The following is a 27400-nucleotide window of genomic DNA, read 5'->3' as shown; positions in this document are numbered from 1 at the left end:
AAAGAAGAGAAAATGAAGGAATGAGATTGATAATTCCAGTTTTATTGAAATTTCATCCAGGGACGCTGGGAGATAATAAATATTTCATCAGTCATCAACAATGTACAAAAATAAAGACACAGGGTCTCTGGGCATAGCAAATTCAGTTCAGCAAAAAACAACCATGCTGCAATAATTACATCATCATGCAAAAAAAAAAGAGGCCAAAAATATAGAAATTAGCACAAATGACATTGAGCCACACAATTAAAATACACGTTGAAAAAATTTTAAAACAAATTTTGCGGTGACAGTTTCGTTTAAGCCAAACACATGGATGGCAATTATTTTCATATAGAAGTGAAATTTAAAATCCTTGGTACAAGGCACAGAGAGCATTCTTCGTTTGCACAAAATGACTCCTGATTTAAAAAGAAAAGAAAAATGAAAAACACTCATGCAACATTTCACGTCCTGCTGCTGTGAGCGCAAACTTGAGCCGCTCTCAGGGAGGAACATGGCATCTTATTGCATGACACAACTTTTTTTTTCCACCTTCACTTAGGGAAAAATCACCAGTCTTTATATGTCCTTGTTACAAGGAGGAAAATAACACATTTTTCTTACGCCAAACAAGAAAACAGACTAAACAACAACATGCACCAGTGAGGTCAAATCCACCCTCATGCCCTGAACTCTCTATTTACAAACTCCACTGAGTCTCTGCGGCGATCAGGCATCATTTCATCCCTTCCTTCCCCTCCCCTGTGAGTCTCGTGAGGCCGGTGGAGGTGATGGGGATGTGTGGAGGAGGAGGCACCTGGCAGATGGTGCAGGGGCACGGCAGGCCGGCCCAGTGCTGGAAGCCGGAGCCCAGCTGCAGGGCCGGGGGCGCGGCCGGGGAGCCCTTCATCAGGGAGTGCGGCGCTCTGATGGACGTCAGCCCCGGCAGCGCGCTCGACAGCGTGGAGGACGTGGAGGAGGACAGCGCGCTCCCGAGGAGAGGATGCACCTGATGCGCGGCGGCGGCGGCGGCTGCGGCCGCGGCGGCGGCGGCGGGCCCGCCGGAGTGTCCGCCGGCGCTGGTGGCGTGCGCCACGGTGCCGCAGTGGAAAGCCGAGTGCTGCCCTCCGTAAATCTCCCCGACCAGCCGCTTCATCTCGTCCAGGGAGCTGGTGAGCATCAGGATGTAGTTCCTGGCCAGAAGCAGCGTGGCGATCTTGGACAACTTCCGCACCGAGGGCCCGTGCGCGTACGGCATCACCTCGCGCAGGCCGTCCATGGCCAGGTTGAGGTCGTGCATGCGCTTCCTCTCGCGGCCGTTGATCTTGAGGCGCAGCTGGTACATTTCCTCCTCGGTGACCTGTTTCTTCAGCTTGTACTTGTTGCTGCTGCTGCTGCTGCTGCTGCTGCTGCTGCTGCTGCCCACGGACTTGGGGTCTCCGGGGCGCAGGTGCTCGCTCATCTTGTGGCGCTGCTGCTCGCCGCTCTGCGTGGAGGAGGACACGGAGGAGCCGACGAGGTGGTGGTGGAGGTGCTGGTCTCGCAGAAACATGCCGTCCATGTCCGGGGAAGAGGCTCTGCTGCTCGGGCTGGAGTCTGAATTCATTTTATGGGTTTGCTTCCGAGGTTGTTGGGTAGGAGGTCGCTGCTGGCTTCCTCCCTCTCTCTCTCACTTTCACTCTCTCCTCTCTCTCTCCTCTCTCTCTACCCTCTCTCCTTTTTTTTGTCTGTCTCTCCCTTTCTGGAGCCTTTTGGTCACCTGATGGTTGCCTGTATCCCGCCTGTCCCACGCCTCTGTCCCTCTTTATCACATCGGTGACCACTTTGCCTTTGGCTCTCTCTCCCTCTCTCTCTCTGTCTCGGTGTGCGCGTCTCTGTCACTCTGCGGTGAGGAGGACACTGATAGTGAGTATTTATACGCGCGGACTGACAAAAGCGGCTTTCCTATTCATAACGCCTCGTTAGGAGGATGACGTGCCCGGTAGAAAGGGGGCGGTGTGCTTTGACTGTCCCAGTGACCGCGGCGCGCAGCCATTCACTGCCATTGTCAGGGCGCTGCTGGGGGCACCGCGCGCATCTTTCTCCTGCTCCTCCTCCTCTTGGATCACAAACTTGCGCCTTCACAAACAAACTGGTCAGATTTGTCATTTAAATTTCTAATTTGATCAAAGTAAGTCACTTTGGTATCCCTGATATATATATTTTTTTTAAATCCGCCGCATTGTTCGCGGATGATTTTACGCACGGTGAAAACACCGTTACAGCTGAAAAACTCATCCAAAATGAACTTAGGGGCGTTTTCACTGACTGCATTGGGAAGAAGACGGGTGATGTGTTTCCTGAGAAACTTATTCTCTCTCTCTGAAATCACGCTGCAGCAAACTTTGTGTTTATCGGGCGAAGGCGCAGCTTCGCGTCGGAGCCTCCGCCGGTGCGGCCGGCGGTTGCCACAGAGAGCGGGGAGGTATGGGAAGGGAAATTGCTTTCCCATTCAGAGGCCACCGCTGCAGGCAGCAGGGGTGCAGGGCCTCCGCTGGGACTGAGGTAACACGGCCGCTCCGACACTCCGCACTCTGCTGGCCATATGGCAGCATGTGGCTGTCAGAGTTTACACCAGAAATATACCCCAGGACCGCACTCCTTCAACTGAAACCACTCATTTTACTGCAATTAATGACTTATTATTATTATTATTATTATTATTATTATTATTATTATTATTATTATTATTATTATTATTATTATTAGTATTACAGTTTTTTTCTATTAAACGAATTTTAATATAAAGTCACTGCACAGCAATATCAGCATGTCAGATAATTTAAATTGTAATGTATGGTGCAAGCACAACAAATGTGCACAATTCTCGAAATATTGTTGAAACATGATCACGTTTCAAAAATGTTCTCCCTAAGGACTGTACATCAATACAAAAAAAAAAAAAAGACACACAAATACAAAAATAATCAGTCAGAAAACAGGTTTGATTTGATTGTGGAGCATGCAGAGAGATCTGTAAAGGTGCTTTTGTGCCAAAATATTTGGAGAAAGCACTAAATTGACTCAGTATTGTCTATATTGAGCTGCTGAGAGCTCTCCCTGCACTCTGAAGAGTCTACTCCAGATCTGTTTTGTCGGAGTGGAGTGGAGGAAAGGGCCACCAACAAAAACATGTGGAAGTCGCCCTCTTCCTCGGACCACCGCCTCAGGACCCTTCCATCCGTCCGTCCGCCCGTCCAGCTATCCGTCCGTCCATCCGCACTCGCCACCACCACCCACCCAGCACTTCAAACCCGGATAATAAAGTCTGTCTCCAAAACTCCGCTCGGTGCTCCATCCCCTCTCCAATGAGATCCCCCTGGTAGAACAGTAAAAATGTGTATTCACGGCCTCATTGTTGGCCCAGCAAAAGAGCCCTTCTCATAAAGGTGCTGCCAATGCAAAGAAAAGCGCTGGTCGGCTTTGCTCTCTCTTGGTGGCATTTGAAAGTGTAAAGCTTTGAATACCAATTGCTTGAACTGGACATATGTGAATCCGCTGTAAGCCTACTAATCCTGTCCCCAAGTGTTTCTTTGTGTGCGGGGCAGCCTCACACACCCAAGAGAAAGTGTTCCTAATCCGGCCAATGTGGAGAAATGCGTGAATGAGAGGGTGTGTATGTGTGTGTGTGTGTGTGTGTGTGTGTGTCAGGTATCAATTTGTGCAGGAACACATGCTTTTCAGAGCTTTTCTTTCTGATTATGTATTTTGGTGTTTCTCAGTGTGTGTGTGTCCACCCGAGGCCTCAGGCTCTCAGGACACTGGCCTAAATGAAGGCAGTTATTCACCGTTCCTCACACTGCTGTCGCAGCAGGTCGCCCATAATGTGCTCTTTTCACTGCGTAAGCTCCTTGCTTTCCTTTCATTCCTCTGTTCTATCTCTCTCTCCTCCCTCTCTCCAGTTCCAGCTTCTCCTCTTTTTCCACTCCTTCATGATCAGTTCTCTGGGCAGTGAAAGGACAGTAAGTGACACCCTAAAATCCAAAATTTAGGTCAAAACCAATACTTTTTAAGTTGACATGCCATTATTTATTAGTGTTGCTACTTTTTTTTTTTTTGATTGATTTCGTGTTTTAGTACATACAATTTTGAAAAATATGCAATTTGGCATTGATATTGACTCAGATTTAGAGTGTGTTTTGATTATTTCTTAATTAAATATTAGTTGCATGTTAATATTTTCCTATAATATTAACAATAAGTTTTCCAGATACTCTCGAGAACTGGAGAGTTGGTCTTCGATCTTCCGTTCGGAACAGACACTGACAGGTTTGACTGTGATTGGAAAGTAATTAAAAGTCTTTCTTGAGCATTATTATTAAATATGTAAACTAATAATCTTATCAACCCAGTAGTGGTGAAAGGCAGGAAAACAGCTCATTATAAATGAACCCATTTGACCCAGACTGTGTCCATTTGAGCATGTTTTTTCAGAGTTAGCATTTAATGCACAATGTGTACTTTAAATATGACAAAACAGTAAAATCCTTAGAATTTAGCGGAATGTTGTTGTTTATTTGCTCTGCAGCCCTGTGGAGCTTTACTTGTTTCTGCTCAGTGAATGAGTGAGGTTTGGTTCATTGTTGCGATAGTGAGTTGATATCAATGTGTTTTTGTTTGCGGTTAACTGCAGTCGTCCAATAGCGAAACCTCCGGCAAAGAGTGATTCAAGAACTTTTGACGGAATAAACTATAAAGAAAAATGTAAATAAGATGATTTATCACTGGTAAAGCCTGTAAAAAATGTTTTTTCAAAGTATCAACAGAATTTAATCAGAGCACACATAACGCAGGTTTAAATCAGAGGTGTCAGATATACGTCCCGCCGGGCAAACACAGGTTTTCAAGAGCCTAATCTGGTCTTTGAGATAAACCGTCCAAGAGTTAAAATCCCCCCAAAATGCATTACCTGTTGTTTATTACACTGGTTTATCGAGTAGAAGACATAATATTATTTCACAACAAATTTTTCATCAGATTTGCTGAAATAAAAACTTCAAGAAGTAATTTTTTTGATCTTTCAAATGCAACATAATTCTAAGATAAATGGAAACATTTGCTGTTTTTCACCTGTAAAAACAGCAAAAGGTAGAAATTACATGTGTTTTTCTGAGTATCAACTTGTCCAGGGTGGTTCGGGTTTTACTTTTTGCAGCAAAGCAGAAGAGAATTTCTCAGTTGTTGTTCTTTATGGTTAAGTCTGCTGTTATTTTACTGGTTCAGATCAGTGGAAATCAAACTGGGCTTCATGTGGCCCCCGAACTGAAACACACTCGGTTTGAATCAGAGAAGTGAACCTGTGCGTCCCCCTCTCCACCTCTGCCTCCTGGGTGGGCCGGCCCCTGCAGTAATAGTCTGGACTCTGGACTCACTGGACAATGAACGGAGGCGTCCCTCCGGCAGTGTGTGTGTGTGTGACGACAGCACTCCGCCGCTTTGATTGCCACGACACAAAGTGTGTTCAGCCGAATATCTCCCAACGTAAAGGAGGACGGCGCTGGAAACAATGCGCACGCTGCAGGAGGCACAAGGTCAAGGTCACAGTCAAGGTCGAGGTAGGAGAGCCCTAAAAAGTGTCACTAAGCTTTAACTTCACGAGTCGTTTAACCGTCTGTGTCGAGCCGAAGCATCGGCGCACCTGAAAGCCCAATGAAATCATAAAGAAGTAACTTTTAAGTTAAAACAGCTCCAAATGTTTCTGTTTTGGTGCAAAGACGTATCAGTTCTCCTCCAACACTTAAATAACGATTCTCAGCACAAGATGCAATAAAATGTCTAAAAACAACGGCCTTGTTTGGCAAAACTTAGAGTTTGATTTGACAAATCTGATTTTAAAGCCATCTGAAATGTCGCTCCTGCTCGGTGTTATTTCTCTCTCTTCATGCTCCTGTGTCTGAGTTGACCTCGTGGACTTGTCGTGCAGTCTGTGCTCTCTCATCTTCTTTTCTCCACCTTCCTACTGAGCTCTCATTCCAGAACAGGAATCTCCTGATCTGTGCATCCAGCCTCCTGCAGTGAGTGGATTAGCTTTTTCCTCTGATGTTGTTGGTAAGTTACTCCTCCTCGTTCGGTCCTCGGACCTCAAACAGTGCAGCCGAAAGAGTCTGGATCTCCAGAAGTTCCCCCTCACAAAACCTCCTGTAACGATCAATACTGTAACAATGACTTATGACTACGTAATACATTTCACCATTTTGAATGTAATTGAGCCAATAATTAATTTTCAAATAATGTAATAAACTGCATCAGTGTCAAAAATTGTCATGTGAGATAGTTGTGTTTTGATCAGTGAAAGTGTTTTTGCACGCCTGTACTGGAGTCGGCCTTATATAAATGAATCTGTATTGAAAGATGAAAGCAGTGCAGATGAAGCACTGAAATTCAGACAAACTGTGCGTCACTGGCATTTCAGTTCTTCTTGAATAATACTAAAATACTTTTCTCAGCAGAAAAAAAAGTCACATTTTAGAAACAAGTAAGTCACTGAAGACCTTCAGCATTAGCAGGATTTGCTGCAGCGTTGATCAGTGACCTGATTTGGATGGAAGTTAGAGTGTTTGATCGCATCGATGGTGCGTATTTCTTTCAGACGTGACAGGAAGCTCCGGTCTGAAGCTTCGGCTGAAGCATCCGAGCGGCAGATGCTCGACAGCCAGGCGAGTGCACGGCCATCAGAGTGAAGCCGAGCAGCTGCCAGCGAGAGGAGCTCCCACATTAGTGTCTCTGTTTTGTTTGGTGAAGTGAAAAGATGCGCTCCACCTCTCAGAAATGTCCTGCTAACTTTTAAAAGCCTTATTTCTCCGTCTGAGTTATCTTCGGATGAATTCCGGGGTTTAAAGGAGAAAAGAAGAATATCAATAAGATTTCTCATTTCTATTCTGTGAAAAGTAAACAAACCTTCAAATTATAGCAAGCCTTTAATTAAGGAGATGATCAAACGATTAAAATCTCGTTAATTACAGACCCCACAACCATCTCCGCCAACATGAATATTGAGGTCCTAATTAATATTTGTGGGGCTGTTTTGTTCTTGGAAGACACTGGCGTTAATTAGGCAAAAACAAGTCAAATTAACATTTCAGTAATGAAGAAACATACCTTCATGTTCCTATTTCTTTCTGTCTGAACACACCCCGATACAAATGTGGCATCTCAAAGCTTTCTGAAGCATGCTGCTGGAGGTTTTTTATCAAACGCAGGCAGCGCGACTCTCTCTGTCGTACATTTTTCAGCCCGATGCACAACTGATCAAGGCGTTTTGTTTCGTGGCTGCTTCTCGGAAAAGAGAAATATTCTCTGCTGAAATGTATGATGTGAGATGTGAGGCTTCATCAGAGCTGAATGCCGAAAATCTGTCGATCCACAGATACATTTTGGTTCATTTCGCACTGAGTTTTTTCAACAGAGAGTCGTTTATGTTGTTCTAGAAGCAGGTGATCTGTCAGCCTTTTGGAGGACCGTGGACTTTCCAAACAAGTCTGTAGATCCAAACACTGTCTTCATCAAATAGCTTTTTAAGCATAATTTATGGCATTTCTTAATTTTATATGCTTTTACTTAAGAGTATTTGCACTTATCCGACCATCCACACATCTTCTGTCCTGCTTCACTCCCAGAACACAGACACACACACTCACTCCACACACACTCTCACCGATGGGCAATTTAGGGAGACCAGTCAACTCAGTTCATACCAGGACCGTAGAAATATATGCTTTGATTTTGACCATTTTTAATTGTTTTCCTGTTTTTGAAAGTCAGCTTCAATTGTTGAAATCCGCAGGTTTTTTTTTTAAATATTATAACATATTTTCAATGCAGTGGAAAAGTTCATATTTGTTGTCTTTTAATTCATATTTACAACAGCTATTTAAAAAAACATACTACTTGAAAATACTGATGAATGTTAGTTAATATAAAAAATAAATAAATGGAAATGCAGTCTTAGTGTTGAAATTGAGAAGTTATATTTAGTTCTTCGGTGGTATTTCTCCCAAAAGTCAAACTTTCTTTTTCATCTCAAGTATCATCCTCTTTTCGGTCATCAGTCAGCCTCCTCCTCCTCGTTAGACTCTTCTCACAACACACACACACACACACACACACACACACACACACACACACACACACACACAGACTGCCAGCACTTAACCAGCCTCCCGTCCGTCCCACCAGCTTTTGCAACATGGTTCTCCTTTTAAGTGTCCCTTTCAGCGCCGGACAATCAGACGCCTCCCATCGCCCCCTTTCAGCCGGGCGCCGCAGCCTCGCCTCCTCTCGTCCCCTTTCGGCTCCCTGTGTCACTTTGTGTCCGCTTCGCCCCCTCGCAATGGGTGCACATGACCAGAAAATGAAGCGGGGGTCTCGGCAAGCGGGGAATGAAAGCGGGTGTGTTTGCGAGTGTTTGAGAGAAAGGGGGGAGTGAAGAAGAGAGATTAACATGTAGGATTTGGAACGGCCCGATGGGCGGAGGGAGGGGGGGGGGGGGAAGGCCGGGCGAGCGAGGTGACATGTGGAGAGAGGAGGAGTCCGGATCGGGATCGCCGGTGAGCGTCCGGGCGATCCGGGGCTCGGAGGGATCAACGCTCGTCACGTTCAGACACAAAGCGCCCCGGTTTGTGTCCAATAGATGCGTGTGAGGCTGCAGACGGCCGGGGAAACCCCCGCTCACTTCATTAGGGGAATATTACAGTGTGTAGTGTGTAAATCCTGCTTACAGTTAAAGAGATTATCACATCATTAACTCCTAATGAAAAACCCATGCAGACGACACTCCTCCAGACTGGGGCGTCTTCGGGGGTGACGCTGGCAATGAAACGCTTTTATTTTGGCTGAAACAAACTCATGAAACAACAAATGAATGTAAACATGGACGAGAGCTGAGGGCACGACGTGCCAGAGAGGAAATATGGGAATGCTTTGTTGTAGTTTATTTTTCGAAGATAAAAACGACTCCATTATATGAACCTCTATTGGGATGCAGCACAGCAGCTCTGAAAACAAATCCTTTATAGGTAATAATCACTCATCAGAGGGGTCTTAAAGTAACTTCCTATTCATTTCTGAGGATGCGGCTATATTAACAGACAGTGGAACATAGTTTGTTGGCGTTCATGATTTATCATTTTCTGTTTCAGATCACATTTCTTAAAAACATGTTCATAGTGGCGCATGACTTCATATGGTAATAACGCGTTTTCTTAATGATTCAATACATGACAACTGAAAAAAGAAGAATGAAACTGGCTGCAGAGCGATGGATGTTTCCAGGGATGTATGCTCTCACTGCAGAGATGTTCACTGCGACACTGATATCTGCATCTTCTTACAGAGCTCACACATTCAACAGGAAGTCCTGTGGACGATATAAGTACAGTTGACCTGAATTCAACACCGCTGCGGTTCCCGATCAGCGTCTGTGAGAAAGACGCCAGCCAGCATGGCGTTGCAGAGATAAGAAAACACGCCGTGTCCTCAGACAGTCGTTGGAACCGCGGCCTCTCTGCTGCGGCCGCACAGACGAATCGCGGTCGAAAGTGTTTACGCACTCCGAGGCCGCGACGGGGAAGCTTTACGGCGCGAGAGAGACGGTGAAAGAAACAACCCCGTGCGTCCGGCGACCCTTTTGCCTCGTGACATCCGTCCGCTCCCGCGCGCGGCAGTTTTATAGCCGTGCGTCCGCCCGCGCACGCTCTTTCTGTACGTGTTGGAAGGCACGTGTGGCATGTGAATGTGTGTTTTGACAGCGCGCAGCAATAATAAAAGCCACACCAGCACAGGCCACATTTTTCAAGTTTGTTTGACGCATTTAAAATGCTAATAACCAGTTTATTATGTGCTACATCAAATGCAAATGTTCTGTTTTACTGCCGCGAAGTTCGGTCGACGTTAGCATTTGCATATCTTATGTCTGTCTCCTTAGCATGCATGGAGGAGCTGGGTGGCGGGCAGACTCCCAATAAATAACATTAACAGGCACATTAGATAAACAAGCTCCAATGATGCCGCTATTAGGGAATGCAGAGCCGTCGCCCGCTTAAATGTAGGTGTTTGACACGGCAGCATATGGTGCGCAAATTCCCCCAAATCAACCTAATGCCAGCGTTCTCTGGAAATGTCAGGGGCAGCAGACGGATTGAAAAAACATCGCTTTAACGGCCGACGCTTTACGATGTTGAGAAAATGCTGCGGAGGAATTCGCCACTTTAAGACCAACTGGCGGTCGGTGCTCAGTGTGTGTGTGTGTGTGTGTGTGTGTGTGTGTGTGTGTGTGTGTCCATTTACTCTCCTTGTAGGGTCTCAAACCTGAAAACTCATTTAAGGGCCTTATATGTATTTAAGAATTAAAAAGTGGGTATAGAGTTCATAACAACTGTACTCTGTGTGTGTGTGTGTGTGTGTGTGTGTGTGTGTGTGTGTGTGTGTGTGTGTGTGTGTGAGAGACAGACATCACACTTCCAGTTGTACATGTAGATGAGAAACTTTTCCTGCTTTAATGTTGATTCTCTTTAGGTCTTAATCACCGTCAGGCTCCATCCACACGTCCGCTGAGACGGGAGGTAAACATCCCATAAAGAAAGTCACGTACATCCACGTTGGAGCGTCTCCGACTGCCGCGGCCGTCACTCACTCTGAATGTGAGACGGAGCTCATTGACACTTTAACGCTGCGGCGCTGTAACTTCCCTCTCTCTCCTCCACTCCGGCTTTCTGACGTTGCATGTTGACAGGTGTTTTTTTTTTTTTTTCATGCGTGTCACACGATCAGGAAGATATTTACAGGAATTCATCGCGGCAATGCATCAATATTACTGCCACTGTTACAGCGCTAAAGACTATAGAGTATAGAAGACTCGTTTTAGGAGGTAATCGCAGGGTTTAAGTTGCAAAGAGAGCAATTGTGTTTTCATGGCGTTGCAACAAGCTGTCACAACCACGCTGATTTACTGTCAACCTGCTAATGAGATTCAGTGAAGGTGAAAACCAACAGCTGCCCAAACGCAGCCTGCATCTGAGCCTTCAAGAGGAATATTTCCTTCCTCTTCGACCATTTTCTGTAAACTGTGCGGAATAGTGAGCCTGCAGCTCATTGCTGTTTTTAATGTACGAGCAAAACAACCTCAGCACATGTAGAAAGATTGGTCTGATCCAGGTTCAGGTCATGGAGGCTGGTATGTTAGGCAGATTAGACTCTGAGCAGGTCGGCTCTGCGGCATAAAACCTGATGTAAAGGTATATTTCGCAGGGCTGGATGGTCAGACTGAAGCAGAGCAGTCCAGCCGTCACCGTTTCCTACGTCTTCCTCCTGCTCGATGGTTCCTGGGGGAGCATGCGGGGCCGTTTCCAGACCGCTCGGGGCTGACACGCCTCCAATGGGAGGCTTGCAGGAATGAGCGCCCCTCCGAGCTCCTCTTGGTTGGCTGAACTTCTCCCCGCTAGGGTCAGGCCCAACACAACTCCAGGTCACTGGAGAAAGTCCCGTTAAACAGTTTCCCTCCAGCTCTCAGTAACTGAATGTGGGTGGGTAGTCGGGTGATCCACAGAAAGAATAAGTATGTTTACATTTACCTGATATTATTTGTTTTAATGTCAGGTATCGCTGTTGACACTGTCTCTGGTTAACCCGGCGCTTCGACTCTCCTCGTCTCTGAAACCCACTCGTGGTCAGACGCCAGCCTTCCCTTGTTCCTGCATTTGTACCCACTGTTCGCCCGGGCTCTCCGGATGAGTGTCCGCTCCATACCACAGACGAACGCTGAAGTGATGCTAATGCCGCCTTTTTGTGATGCGCTGCCTCTTCCTCCCAGCCTGCCCGGCGGCCCTCCCCTCCGCTGGCTCTGCCTGGCCGCTCTCGCTGCTCCTAATCCGCTCCACAGCCGTGAAAACTCTCCATGAGAGAGAGCTGACCCGTTCTAATGGGTGGAGGCCACCACCCACACACACAGCCGTGGAGGGTCCACACACACACACACGCGCGCACACACACGCACGCACGCATGCACACAAGCCTTCTGGGTTCATACCTTTTTAAAATGATTTAATTTTAAATGTGCAGAGTCTCCACACAGTTTATTGGCTGAGAGAAAAAGTAAAATCAAATCAACACTGAAAGAGCAAAGATAAGACTTTTAAAAAGAGCTTTGTTTTTGTTTGTTTTTCTTCTGTTTTTACATCATTTTAAGATAAATATGCGACTAGTGCAAGCAAACAATCAGTAGGCTTTCACTGAATCTGATCTGAAATCTGATCATTTAAAATTAATCCTTTATTTTCACCTGAAATATGTGAAAATTGTCACCTATACAACTGTCATTCAACGTTAGAAGATCAGACATAAATATTTGTCTTTTATAGTTATTTTTATAGTAATTTTTATTCCCAAACAAGCATTTGATGTTAAAGAAAAAAAACGTTTCCCAAAATGCTTTTAAAGCACATTCAGTGAAAACTGCCGACTGTGTCCACTGTTGACATGAAAGTAGTAAAAGTGAACCAACTTCTGAGCTCACACTTGTTAAAAATCAGCATAAAGCTGAAATGTACATTTTGCAAAGACTAATGGGTCCAACATTACTCTTGTATTAAATGGCTTTGAATGTTATGGGCCCGTTTGTAATTTATATCTCAAAAATGTGTTGTGTTCATGTTTATTTCATAGTTTGGCTTTATTTCATGATTATTCATTTGTGTTTTTTCCTGTGTGACTGTTAAGCATATTTTAATCTCACCTTTTAAATGTTCAGTATATCTTGCACACACACACACACACACACACACACACACACACACACACACACACACACACACACACACACACACACACAAATATATATATAGAAACATTTATGCATGTCCATAAGTTTTAGAGGCATTAGTGTGGGATTTGGCATGTTTTAAAGTCTGTATTTAATGTTTATTAAATCATGTGTGGACTAATTAAAAAGTTTGATTGATTGAAAAATTGAGATTTCATTACCTTTATAATGTATTTGCTCACAGGTATTCCCTCACTTTAAGCTTGTATACCAAATTTAAAGTGACAAATGTACATCTATTTGTCATAAATTTAATAAAATTGTTATTGGTTCTAAAAGATTCGTTCAAATGTATTTTGAGCCACAGTTCGGGAGATTGAGATGGTTTAGTGAGGAGACACAGCAGGACGCTGGACCTCAGGAAGGATTCACGATGCAGTGAGTGAGAACATGAAGAGAGTTCGACAGAAGATGACTCTCTCCGGAAACTCCAGAAAGGACAAGAAAACCTTCAGACCTGCCTCTGATCGGACAAAGCCTCGCACTGCTGAACGGAGTGTGTGTGTGAGCGGCTGTGCGGGCGAGCTGAGTGTGTGCAGGTGTTTCACCCTCTGTGGGATCGTTCCCTCAGCTTCCTGCTCCTGGACGCTTGTTTTCAAGACTCTTTTCAGGTCGAATGCAGCTGGTTTTCCAGGTTGCGGGCCGGCTGGGGGCAGGTTACATACGCTCTCCGTCTCTGTTGACCACTTCCGGAACAGTCTCACACATTTAAAGAGTCATCACCAGTCGATAGATTCCCCCCTTTCAAAACTGAAACCTGCTTGAGAAAAGTGATCCATGGTGATAATTTGACTGCTGAACTCGAAGCTCTTTCATTCAAGTGCTTATTAAACTCACCACTTAATTTCACAGAGCCTGTTTGCTGTTTCCTTCACTTCACTCAGAGATTACCTCTTGTTTTTTTTTTAAATGGTGCTACTTGTTCCGTGTTTTCATTGTAAGAAGAATGAGTTAAATGTGATTTACCAATTTCACATAAACCAAAGTAAAACTAAAAGAGTAAAAACTGCTTGAAAACACTGAAATTCATTCAACATGTAAGTGGCAGGTGTTCAAAAATACACAAAATAATCATGAAGGAAGAGAAATTACATCACACTGATATAACCAGGATGCAAATTAGGGAAAACTGTGGGGATATACCCCTGCTGGCCTTAATGTCCCTCCTCCTGTTTCAGTATTTTGAATGTGAGGAAGTGACTAAACGCGTCTATGAACACTATTCCTCCAGCAGAATGATTTATGTATCCGTCAGCCTGCAGTTACACTGAATCAGAAACAGGAATGTGCAGAGGGTTCCTGTTCTCTCACAGAGACCACGATTTGTTAGATTTAAAAAAACTAAACTGTAAAATAAACCTGAATAAATAACAGCTTTTCCTGACTCATCGCAGTTTTAAAGAGGGTTTTTCACTGAATAGAGTCGCCAAACAGGCCACAGGAGAGTTGAGCGAGAGCCCAAAAGCGCATCTGAAGAATGAAGAGTTTACATTCTTGATGACTTCATGTAAATTATGAAGCTTTCAAAAACATAAATGCTAACAATACTGAAGTTGGATGGATTGTTCTCATGTTGGAACATTTCATCTTTGAAAACTGATCCAATATAAAAGTTAAATTCACAGATTATAACCTGATCTTGTGCAGATGCGAATACGATGTAAACCATATTCATTAACGTCTGTTTCAAATGACACATTGTGTGAAGTGGAAATATAACACAACCCAACTATGTTGTTTTTTAAAAAAAAAAAGCTCATATCGGAGCGCGAGTCACTGCTTTATCCAAAAAAAAAAAAAAAAGATATGGGATGAACATGAAGTACTGATAAAATGTAGAGTTGAGTTGAGGGATCATCATGGCGGGAATGCATTAACACCGCTGCTGGTTAGCCGCAGGGACACCAGCGAGTCCGCCACATTAGAGCAGCATTTCCTCTAGACCAGCTCCTCTGGCCCTGCTTCAACAGATGGCCTGACAGATCCCTGGACGAGAGAGGGAGAGCGAGAGAGAGCGAGAGAGAGAGAGAGACTGGTGGTGTGGGGGGGTTGGCACCCTCTGAGGAGGGTGCAGGAGGGGTGCGGAGTGGGTGAGGGAGGGAGGAGACATATGTCCACAGTCCTGGCCTCTGCTGACGGACTGTTTCTGCTGGCTCTGACTCTCCTCCACACAAACACACATGAACTGAATACGCCTGTTTTCCAACACTTACAGGGACATTTGTACCGACTGAAGACTCAGCCGCCGTGAAAAAAAAAGAAAAAGAAAAGATTTTAACCCCCTCCTCCCCAGGATGTGCTGATGTTCCTTAAGGGAGCAGCTTTTTGGAAGAGAGTGCTTATAATGTGCCTGTGCAAGCACATTGCCGTCCCCACAGAGCCAGTAAAGCAGGGACACACACACACACACACACACACACACACACACACACAGATACATAAACTTACTCCAGTCAGTCTGGCAGATCGCTGCAGCCTCCCTCTCCATCTGCACCTAAAAGACCCACGCGCCCCGACAATGAGGTGACCATGTCACTGCCTGAGCCGAAGCAGAGGGATGGAGAGAGCGAGAGAGAGAGAGAGAGAAATGTTAGGAGAGGGGGAGGCGGAGGAGGGAGGCGAGGGGACGAGGGAGGGACACATTAACAAGCTATAATCTCAACTGCCTTATCCATAATGCATTGTGTGGGCCAATTTACATGGTGCTGGTCCCTCTGGGAGAAAGGAGATCATCCATCACATTACTTTATTAGCTCCCTCACACTCTCTCACAGATGCACACACACAAACACACACAGTCTCACACAGTCACACACACACACACACACACACACACACACACATCATTATTTGTCTCTCTCTCTCTCTCTCTCTCTCTCTCTCTCTTTCTCTCTCTCTCTCTCTCTCTCTCTCTCTCTCTCTCCCTCTGTTTTGTGGGCCTGTTTTGTCATGGTTGTTGTTTCAAACTGCTGCTGCCTCTATAAAACAACTCCAAACAGAGTCGTGTTGTGCAGACTGTGACAAGCAGGGAGGGAATTTTTATTCCTTAAAAAAAAAAAAAAAAAAATACAACAACAATTTATTCAAAAAAAAAAAAAAGAAAAAGTGACAGACACTGGTTTCAGTATGAATCAGAGGATTTAGGTATCTGCCAGAAATCTGAGCTCTGTTTATATCCTAAACTAACTTTGAATAAATCTCACAACTGGGCCTCCAGCAAGTAATTAATCCCGGGTTGCTTTTTCTCCTCAGTTTTAATACACAATCAAAGATTTAAGACTTGCAGCAATGGCACCACGCACACAACTAAATGTCATATTTTAAGCAGTTAAATCAGAAAGAAGGATTTGCAAGACAAACACTAAAAGGTTTAGTTTTTAATTTTTATTTAGTTCCAATAAGCCCAAAAGTTAATAAAACTGAAGCAAAAAGATTATTCTGATGCAATAGAAGTTGAGTTGCAAAAATCCAATGTTTTGCCTTGTGAAAGCATTTAATGTTTATCTTTCATTAACATGTGTGCTTGAATTTAATTCGGGCTGCACATTCAAAGAATTTCAGTTTGTAAATAATTTACAATAAGCAGCAGAGATTTTAATCCTTTCTTTAAAATTGCTTAGACTCAAATTAACTAATAATGCATGCAGAGGATTTTGTCAAATCGAGGATGTAGTATTGAGGCGTTTGAGGGGAGAACCAGATCAGAATCACAGTTCAAGTGTGTGTGTGCATGTGTGCGTGCGTGCACACGCGCGCAGAGCCACACAGATCCATCAGATCCTGCAGTCATCCCGTGAATAAAAAGAGCTGTAATTGCAATCATATATGTGGGGCTTCAGCTCCGCGCGCCATACCGTACCATTAGTATCACAAATAAGTAATAATTTGCTAATGACAACATTATGTTGAGTCAGTTTAGGGGCAATTAAAGTGAGTGATATTTACATATGCCTAATGAATCACGGAGCGTGGCAGTTCGGGCGGGCTCTAATGAATATTCATCCAGGCATTTCTCCCCTGCGCGCCGCAGTTTATAAACTGAATTATGGCTGATTTGCCCTTTTAAAAAATGAACATGGGCGCATCTCCCACAAGGAGGCGGCGAACAATAACGTCTGATTATAAAAATGTTTTACTGCTGAACTGCCGGTGAGGAGACGGCGGCAGCGTGGTTAAAGACTCACTTTGGAGGGGAGCGGAGGCGGGAGAGACACCTAAAATCAATCCAGCCTCACCCGGCCCGTCCACCATTTTTTTTTTTTTTTTTTTTTTTTGACATAAATATTTGCAGTGCTCTTTCACTCCTACACGAGTTTGAACATGTAATTGATTCGTGTTTTTTTTTTTTTTTTTTTACCTTCAGATCCTTCGGCCCGCGCGCGTTAATTGCCCCCGGTGCGCGTGCAGCGCGGCTCGCTTGACCTCTCAGGTGCGGGATCAACAGGCGGTATCAGATTGCATTCACGCGAGCTTTAACGAGATGGGTCGCCGGCTCGCGTTTCTCATGCAAATAAAGAGGCTCTCCAGCAGGTGCGCGCGCGCACATGCGTCGTCTTTTTAAAAAAAAAAAATAAATAAACGGGACCGCGGGTCATTATCAAAATCACCGCGCGCGGACACGTCCGTGCGTGTGCGTCCCGGTGTTGGAGGCAGCTGTGGCTCATAATGACCAGAGAGACAAAACATTAATTCTCCCAACAAATGGCCTCCTCCACAATAACACTGACGAACCGACAATATTTTCACTTCCTGAACAGGGGGCACGCGGCCCCTGGCGGGACGTTACGCTGAAATTATCCTGGACGTTTGCTTTTTAATACTAATATATTCAGTAAATGACAGAAAATCCACAACAAAACAGTGCCACGCAAATTCGGTAGACTTTAGTAAGCCTAAAATTGTTCTTCAATTAACGGAACAGAAATGTAATGACAGAAATAAATACCTCAACTGTAGAAAATCAACGAAAATAACACTGATTTCTGCTCGAGTCCTCCTGAATGAATAAGTAAACATGATAATATTCTAAATAACTGTTCTGCTTTAGAAAAAGAAAAGGTTTGGCAAAATATGTATCCCTGTTTTATTTATTAACTTAAAAAAGGTGAAAAGTTGAGTTAAATACAATAAACTGCAGGTAACACATTTACACCTTATGTTGTCATCATTTAACATGTTATCAATGTTTTGGTGGATGTGTGCACTGCATCTGACCACGTTTAGAGGTCAACTCCTCTTCAGTTTACATGTAACTGTGACAGGTGAATTAAGAGGAGTCAACTAACAAAATGACATGAGTGAACTTTAAGATTTGCCGGGAATTATATGTCAATAGTTTATTTTCCTGGAAACAAATGAAAGAGGTGACATTGTAGATTTTCCATTTTCAAAGAAAAAAAATTCCTGAATGCCTTCGGGGTACAGTTGATAAATTAATGTTCAGGAAAATAAAGAATCATATAATTCCTGTAGAAACCAGCAGGCTTCTGTTGAGGCCTCAGTTTAGACCTCAGCTCGTCTCCAAGTGGCTGCTGCCATCTTGTGGCTCTTTTTGTTAATGCACCCAAAACAAGTTCCAAGCATCTCAGGTCGTGTTTTATGGGGTCTCTGGTTCGAGTCCAGGCTTTGGAGCTTTTATTTACGGAGTTTGCATGTTCTCCTTGTGTGTCCAGACTTTCCTACTAGAGTCTAAAAAACATACAGTGATAAGAAAGAACTGCAAACTTTGTCTTACATCATGGAAAGCTTGCAAATATATTTAAGAGCATCATAAATTCTTTGAAGTTTTAACAAGAGGTTAATGTGACCACAAATCGAGCTGGAAAAAATATTAAAACCTCCTTGAGTACACACCGTCAGTTTATCAATCATTCTTCAAACCAAGTGTGGCAAATATTACGGCCCATGGGCCAAAGTCGGCCCGCAAAAGGCTTCATTCTATGAAATTAATAGTAAAAGTGTCAAATAAACTGTCTTTTTTAAAGGCAGAGTAGGTAAAACATTGATTCCCAGTGCTTCAAATGGGATCTGATTGGGTTTTGATGAAACTATTCCTGGTGCGGCTCTTTTGCAGATATGAAACACCAAATGCTGTGCTCCTTTTGTTTGGCGACCTTGGAAACTCACATATGATGGACTCAGGAAGCCAGGAAGCAGTGACGAGCCACACCGCCCACCGAAGCTGTTCCGCTCAGCACCTCTCAGTTTGAAACGAGAAAACCTTGACCAGGACGTTGTTGATGGAGAAAATGCATTGTTTTAATGGAATGTTGCAAAATGCAACTGTCATATTAGGAAATTTCACAGCATCTGGCTCCTGAAGGCATCAATAAAATTAGCTTTTTATAGTGATGTTTGGGACTGATTGCAATTTTTTTTACATAAATATGCACTTTTTCAAAATCTAGAAGTGGTGCCACAACAAAGAAATACATTAAAGTTTACATATAAAGAATATTATGCCACTATTTTACCAGTCTGGATGACTGAAGAGGAAGTTGGTCTGTGTGTGCGGCCTCTGAGCTAAAATCACTTTGACTCCCTTTTGAATGACATTGTAATTTTCTGACGTCTGTTTGTTCCACGCTGTTGTTGTAAATTTGATCAATGGTGCATCGAAGAAAGAAACGGAATTAGCTGAATGGCTTCTGAAATGATTCCTCAGTCTCTCAGGAACTGAAGAAATATGAGAAGTCGTGTTGAAACTGAGCGGTCAGAATGTTGCAGTCTGTGGCCGAGACTTGCTCTCAGACATTTCAGAAGAAAAATCCCCCTGTGTTAAAGTTTCATGTCAACATTTGTCATATATTTCCCCCAATATTTCGCTGTGCTACAATCCTTGTGTTTGACATTCTGGATCAACACTTGAATAACTGGGATTGAGTCAGATCACAGGAAACACGGCATCTTTTCACGGCGTCAGACAAGAGCGGCCCTCTGGAAAGCTGAAACAACAGCTGGTACATTGTATGAGTCCAGAAAATGCCAGCTGCACTTCCAGTATGAGCTTGGTGAGCGGATCTGAATGTTCTGGTTGAAGAAAACAAGATGAAAACAGATAAATGAGACTGACAGCACGAGATGGACAAGATGTACAATTTTTCATATTATTTTTATCCAAAGGACACTTTATCCTGTATTTTGGAACTTTACATTGTTTTTCCTAAGCAGCTGAATGACGATGAACAATGCCCAGGAAAAAATGTAATTACAGCCATGGACCAGTGAATGGAAAGTTTTCTTTTCTTTTTCAAGGAACATTACAAAGAAAAAAAAATCTGCCAATGAAAGTCAACAATTCTCCCACAGTTTTGGAAGCCGGACAAAAGCTTGTACAAAAAGCCCCATGCATTGTATTTGGTGTCAATGCGGTGTTGGGTATTTCTGGACAAACAAACATCGTCTAAGGAGTGGTTTCAAAACACAAAACTGTTTCTCCTCTTGAATTTCAGCTCGAAAAAGCTGTATTTTCAGCTTCAACGCAATGCAGTCTAAACTTACAACCACTTTTTCTCCCATTTCAACACAACATGTTGATTATTTTCTTTAATTAAAATACAATTCAAACGAGAACTTCTTTTACGGTCAGTACACAAAGCTAACATAAATGACAGACGCCCCCTGCAGTATCGGCAGCTGGAGGTCAGGGAACGGCAGTATGCCGTCGCTGTCTATGTGTGTCTGGACCGTGTAAGCTTTGACCTCTGACCCCGGCTCCAGCACAGACCTGTGGATGATCCCCAGCCTGGCCTGCTCGTGGTACGCTGCCCCCAGCTCCCTGCCCAGGAAGATGTCCTGTACCTGTGAAGGGGGCAGATTCACAGCGTCCCTCTTCAGGTCCGTCATTAGATCCAGATTTGAGTCTCTGTCCTGGTTGAATCTGTTGGTGTCCAGGTAGACGCCGTTGTCTCCGTCCGGGTCGCTGTTGGAGTCTGTGTTTCTGGCCTTGTTGGCCTCCGGACACGGATTCGCCGGCCTGTGAGGCATGTTTATCACCGTCAGCCTCTCCAGGTGGTTCACGGCAAAATGCCCCTCCGGGGGGATCGGCGGCGCCCCCCGGGCTCCTCCCCCCGGGTCGCAGTAGATCAGGGTGAGGTGCTTCACCTCCGAGTTGTTGAGCAGCCGGGCGGCGTTCGGCGGCGACGTGAACCAGACGGTCAGACGCCTGGTCCTGAAAACCGGAGAGGAGTGCGACGGGGGCCGGTCCTTGCACCTGCAGTCCGAGAGGGAGGCGGTGCAGCAGGGGGGCGGCTCCTGGCCACAGGAGTACAGGTAGAAGTTGGTCTGGGTGACGTAGGCCAGGTGCAGGTCGGAGCGCTGCAGGGCCACCGACACGCAGAGCAGCACCGGGAGCAGGGAGGCGGGGGCGCTGGAGGCCGGCATCACTGCAGGGGGGCCCACTCGCCCAGCATGCTGGGGGACGCTCCTCAGGTGGACGGGATGTGTGTGTGTGTGAGGGGTCAGCACCTGTGGAAAAGACAAGCATGTTTATAAGGTGCAGGGGAAGAAAAATCAGTTTTGACTTCTTTCATTCACTGGATTCATCGTTTTGTTTTTTCTTTTCAGTTTCATCAGTTTTGTCCCATAGCGTGCTCTACTCAAGATGATGTGTGTGATTTTGGAACAGAGTCGATATTTCATGAGAAACAGGTTGTAGTTTCAATATTCAAGCTTCAAAAAAATCCAAATTACAATTACATTTAATTGAATGACAGCTTTTGAGAGTGCAATAAAAAAAACAACAATACTCTTCCTTGAAACTGAATACAATTGAAACAACTCAACTTCTGCATTTTAGATCAAACGTATGTAGAACCAAGAGGAACTCATCCGTCATGTTACTGCACGTAAACAGCATGCACTCAATCCACTTAAGCAAAATATAGAGGACTATCTTAGTGCTGTATCCATGGTATCTATCATGCATATAAAACATGTATTATTATTGCTGCATGACATGTGAAAAGTACATTTTCTTTACACAGAATAGCCAAAGTGCGCTCATCTGTAACGCTGCAGAGACTGAAGGCTGTTTCAGAGCTGCTGACCAAAGAGGTCATCTCAGCCAAAAGAGGCAGAATTATGCACATAATGATGTAAAACGACTGAGGGATCATGCGGAGGTGAAGAAGAAGAATTAGAGAAAAATGAAAAGTGGAAATAGTAGCAAATGTTTCCACAGCTGAAAAGGAAAAAAAGTCTTCTTAATGTGTGGCTCTCTAATCCTGACATGAGAGCGTGTGAGTGTGGACATGTTTTTAAAATCATTCTTTTTTTTCCCTTCCTGACAGACTCGGCTCAGCTCCCGCTCCTTTCAGCAGCTTTTTGTTGGCAGCTGCTTAAACTGACATTTGTCAGCAGTTTATACAAAACATCCTTGTTTTGATAGCGGCTCCTTCAGCTCCGGACGCTCCGACTCAGAGGTCGTTCACTCAGACCGCGGCGATGGTTTACCCTCCGAAACCTGTTCACTTTGGAGTTTGCCTGTTCTCCCTGTCTGCGCGTGGAGTTTCTCCAGGTATTCCAGTTTCCCTCCACAGCCCCAAAACACGCATTTAACATGAAGGGGTGACTGTGAATTTGACTAAGGGTGTAAAAGTTCACCTGTAAATAGATTCTGGAAACATATGATGCATCAGCCCAGCCTGTATAATTGATTTGGTGACATATTTGTATTTGGTTTAGAATCGTGGCTTTTTACACTCATTAAGTACGTTTAAACTGTGTTACTGTTGACTTTTTTGAGGAGTACCTCACATCAGTTAATTCATCAGTAAATCAAATAGTACGGCCAAGTCAGAATTAAGTTTTTTTGGGTTTTTTTTTTGTACACATTCCTGGTTCTTATCTGAAAAATGAGCAATGTTGCATCTCTTCTTCTGACTTTTTTTTGGCTTGTTATGGTTCTTGAAGTTGGGTTGAACACAGAAACTCAAGCTCTGACCTCTAACTCACCTCTGCAGAGTCCGTGCACACTTCACACTTTGTCCCTACGACAACTTAAATCAATATTTAAACCTTCCTTCAGCGTTTTTGGAGCCAGAAGTCACATAAAGACTCAGAAGGAGGAGTTGGCAACAAAACAATGAGGCTATTATAAATCTCATGCTTTTTTTTTCTCATAATAAGAGAAGACCTCAAGCAACACTCAGATCCAGACTGAAAAATTAAAAATTCGTGGAGTTCCTCTGAATTTTTACCCAGCTGCCCTCAAGCATTCCTGGCCCGTCTTTATGTAACTGTAACTTCCAGCCTCATGCCGGCTAATTTTATTTCCTTTATTGATTAGAATAACAACCTGTGGATCACCCCAGAGACTGGGTGTGAACCCTGAACAGTCGGTAATAAAGTTACCTCCATGCTGGGTTGTATTCCTGACACTTTAGTGGAAACGCTCCAGACATGAAACCCAGTCTGCCTGAGTCCAGCGACTGTTTATACCAAAACAAAATGTTGGAATTAGTAATAATAAACCCGGCTGTGTGCAGGTCGACGCTTAAACTGATGATCTGTGGAATTCAATGCTGGTTAAAATGCTCTGAGGTAACTGGACTGCATATTTCTCATCCGCTAAATATTTTCATCCGCAGACGTTAAGAGAGGATGTGGACACACCGACAGCTGGTTTGGATCAGGACTCTCTCTTTCTCTAACACACACACTCAGTATGAGTCTGAGATGGGCGTGTTCCTCCTGAACTCAAGTTTGGGATACATTGTTTGGCACTTTTAGCCCACATTCACTTTCACAAAGACAAACGTGCACATTTAGGAAATTATAAGTGTGCAGATTGCTCTGGGATTCCAGGGAAAACACGGTTTTGAAGTCTCGGCCTTTAAACATGTCTGGGTCGAGTTTTCTCGCTTGGCAGTCGCACCGGAGCAGGACTCGACTTTCTGCCGCAGTTTAAAGGCCGGACACAGTCGAGTCGACCACTACATTCTTCCTTTGGCCAAAGGTTACGTTAAACAAACAATAATCATCACATTCAACTTGCCATTTTCTCCCTTTTTACTTTGCTTTTATACAAGAATTGTGCTTTCCTAACTGGAGCTTTGAAGGTATTTAGCCGAAGGGAAGGGACACTTGGATTGTTATGACAGGTTTGGTCAAATAAAAATACTTAGAATACTTAGAATACTCACTCAGACGTCTTTGGAAAGTTTCCACTTTAACTTTATGCTCCTGGACTTTACTTTACTTTTGAATAGTATGATGAATACATTTTGAAGTGCTCACCAAATATGAATCACTTTAAAGCAACACTAATAAATCACATATGTAAGTAAAAAAATCCAAGTGTTTTAAAAGAGAAACACAGAAACTGGATGATTAAAAACACCAGCCAGCGAAAACAAATGAGCTAATACATCCAAATAAGCTTATTTTTTGTCATTAATCATCATTAACCGGCTTGTGAGTCGTGGTTAAGTTATGCTGGAGAGTCATACAATAACAGAGAAGGGCCATGACCCCCTCTGAGTCACTTTTCTCTGAAAAGATCTTTGCTCAAAACCGGGGAAATCTGAGAGGAGATTAAAAAAAAAAAAAAAGAGAGCAGATTTCCAGTAAATCAAACACAAAGAGGAACAGAAGAGATTAAATCTGAGTTTGCTTTCGGGTGGATGAAGTGTATGAGGAGGTTTCTCCAACGATGACTGAGAATGTAATAAAAGCAGTGCAGCTGCAGGAGAGGTCAGCTGTCACCGGGTTTATGAACCGCAACATAATGAGCATTAGAATTACGTAAATTTCATGACAGAGACGACGGCAGGCATCCGGAGGAGACTGGGAAACCACGTCTCTGCTTCCCATGTTTCAGATGTCATCCTGCAGGTGAGGATATAATAAACAATAATGAACTCCCACTGCTCCTAAAGAGTCGCACTGAAAGATTTCTTTTTCAGTCAACAATATTTCATCTGACATGATACCAGGTAGTTGATCTTTTACAGAAATGTAGGGAAAATATATCTGAGTTAAAGAATTTCAAAACACCAAAAGATAAAATATCAGCCATTTTCAGGACAATGCTTTCCTAACATATTTTATTGTGTATAAATGGCACATCAAGGTGATTTACCCTGACTATAATGTATTTCAAACAGCAATATGCTAAATGATTACCTCAAGATTTAGTAAAACAGGTGCTGCCACCAGATTCGTTTTCAAAATTTCCTCAGACATGTAATAGCAGAAGGTTAAAGGTCAATGTACAGCAGAGGCACGACAGAAATCTCATCTATTACCCCTTTAAAAACACATTGGTTTCTGATACTAAAGGCAAAATATACATAAAGTTATGACAGAAAAGAGCAAAACATTTGAATATATTATAGCAGTTACTGAAAATCTTGAAGAAAATGTTACGTTTAAGGCCATTAAAGTTGTGATCCGCTTCACAGAAACTGAAGCAAATAGTGTGAAAGACGCTGCTCACTCCACAGAACGCAAAGTTCTGCTTGCTCTGTGCCAAAGGAAGGAAAACTTATGGAGAGATCATCTGATCTAAATCAGATCCAGCTGTGTATCGCTGTGTTAGACCTGAGTGAGTCAGCGGGACTCTGTTTGACTCACCGCACCAACCTGGAACATGAGGCAGTCCAGTCGTTTTACACATCAGTTTTTTTTTTTAAAGAGTCTAAAATTCAACACAGTTCAATGTTTAACTGTCCAACAGATTCTCGGTTAAAGATGGCAGGAGCATCATAAGCAGATCGCAGTTTCCCATCAGTGCAGATTTCCCAGAATGTTTCTATTACATAACACAGGAATGCACACGCTGGAGCTATGTAATGTAATGTAATGTGATATGAGAATATATGCAGCAGGCTGGGCTCCACTTTCACACAGTAAAGTACAAGACGCAAACATACACCGTCAGAAAAATCGGAAGGGCTTCAGAGAGGTTTCAGTGTTTTCTGTTCGCCTTACCTCAGATTGCTGCTGTGGAGCTGAATGCGTCAGTGTGAGGCTGGGATGGGGAGAAAAGCTCACACATCCAGCTGACGTCAGGATGTGGGGAGTATCCCAAAGAGGAAACTGTAACTCACATCAACTGCAGGGTGGCTGCACAGCTTTAGCTGTCAGAGCTGTGTGCTGTTCCAAATTTAAAAAACAAAACAAGAAACATTTTATTTCAACAGCACTGGGCTTTCCCATTGGTGGCATTAGAATAGATAGAGGTGTTGTTTTTAAATGAAATGAGACTTTTAATAAAGTTTCCATAGGCGTCAAAAGAGTTGTTATGTCATCCTGCAAATGCTTACAGCACAGGGAATAGAATAGAATAGAATAGAATAGAATAGAATAGAATAGAATAGAATAGAATAGAATAGAATAGAAATATTTCATCAATCCAAGGAGGAAGTTGTTGAAAGTCTTTCTTTCTGCATTTCAGAGGCTCAATATCACAATAGTTATTTTAATTGTGATAAAATGGTACACTGATGACGTTCCTGTAAATATATTTGACTCTTCTTGTCTTTAAGAGATTTTCTGGACACAGCTGGTAATTTCCCACCACGAAAAAGAAAAATCTTGTTGCATTCATGTGCCGTCGGACATATGGAATTTACTTCCTTAGACTTGGAGCTTGAAAAGTTTGTTGGTTTTGCTGAAGAACTCTGAAAAGACTTCGTCTCCTCTTTGGTGGTTTCTTAAATCTTTTATGGGGAGGTTTATGGAATTAGATGCAATTTTGACTCTGAAAAATTTTTTTCAAAAATAATATTAAGGTCGGTTTGGCTGTGCATGAATATTCAGGAACCAAACTGTCATAATTAAAAATAAATACAGAAATATAAGGATTAACTGAAAATGACACGAAAAAGCAAATAAACTGGAGTATTAGTATAGGGTTACATAAAGCAGTTTTAAAAAGACAAAAGATATCTACAATTTTGTCCCATTTTATAGATTTTTCAAATGAAAAAATAACATATTTCTTTTGTACAATTTATTGGCATATAAATTTATGGTAACACTTTACTTGAAGCACCTGGTATAACACATTATAAGTAGTTATAAACACTCATAAATGAGCATAATGCTTTACAACCCACTATGCAGCATAGGATTAGGGTTAGGGTTCGGGTTAAGGTTAGGGTTAGATCCTGGCATTGTGATCATTTATGAGTGTTTATAACTATAACTACACATGCGATAAAGGCATTATAATGCTTTATAAATGTACTTATAATGTGTTATACCGGGGGGCTTCAAGTAAAGTGTTACCAAATGTATTTATTGAGCCATTTTTGTATTTCTGTATTAATTTCTAATTATGACAGTTTGGGTCCTCTCGTCCTCTTTATATAAATAGAATTGATGAGCACCAGGAATTATATTCAAGTTGTAAAAATAAGTTGAAATGACTTTCTTTTGCTTGTTTTTGTTTTTTATTTGAAACCGTGTTGGATACATTAATGTATGAATAGATAAGTACGTATTACTTTCATTATTGTTGTTATGATCCTGTGTTGACGTATATAGTTTATTCCGAGGCTCCGTGAAGGCATCGCCGTTCGGACGCCACGCGCTGAGGTTCCTCCTCTTCCTCCACCT

General features: G+C 43.3%; 2 protein-coding genes across 2 annotated transcripts; both read right to left on the bottom strand.

Moving 5' to 3' along the window:
- Positions 1-250: 250 nt before the first annotated feature.
- Positions 251-1809, bottom strand: olig3 (oligodendrocyte transcription factor 3). The gene has a single exon (XM_030106939.1). It carries the CDS (start codon positions 1586-1588, stop codon positions 719-721), a length of 870 nt encoding a protein of 289 aa, XP_029962799.1. The 5' UTR covers positions 1589-1809; the 3' UTR covers positions 251-718.
- Positions 1810-17703: 15894 nt separating this feature from the next.
- Positions 17704-25831, bottom strand: LOC115399664 (uncharacterized). The gene is made up of 2 exons (XM_030107182.1): positions 25769-25831; positions 17704-21301 (listed from the first exon to the last, which is right to left on the bottom strand). The coding sequence occupies exon 2, from the start codon at positions 21215-21217 to the stop codon at positions 20420-20422; it is 798 nt and encodes a 265-aa protein (XP_029963042.1). The 5' UTR covers positions 21218-21301; positions 25769-25831; the 3' UTR covers positions 17704-20419.
- Positions 25832-27400: the final 1569 nt, after the last annotated feature.

This window comes from Salarias fasciatus, chromosome 13 (assembly GCF_902148845.1).
Source record: "Salarias fasciatus chromosome 13, fSalaFa1.1, whole genome shotgun sequence".
NCBI lineage: Eukaryota > Metazoa > Chordata > Actinopteri > Blenniiformes > Blenniidae > Salarias > Salarias fasciatus.
The sequence above is the reverse complement of the archived record's forward strand: the minus strand, read 5'-3'. Positions and strand labels throughout refer to the sequence as shown.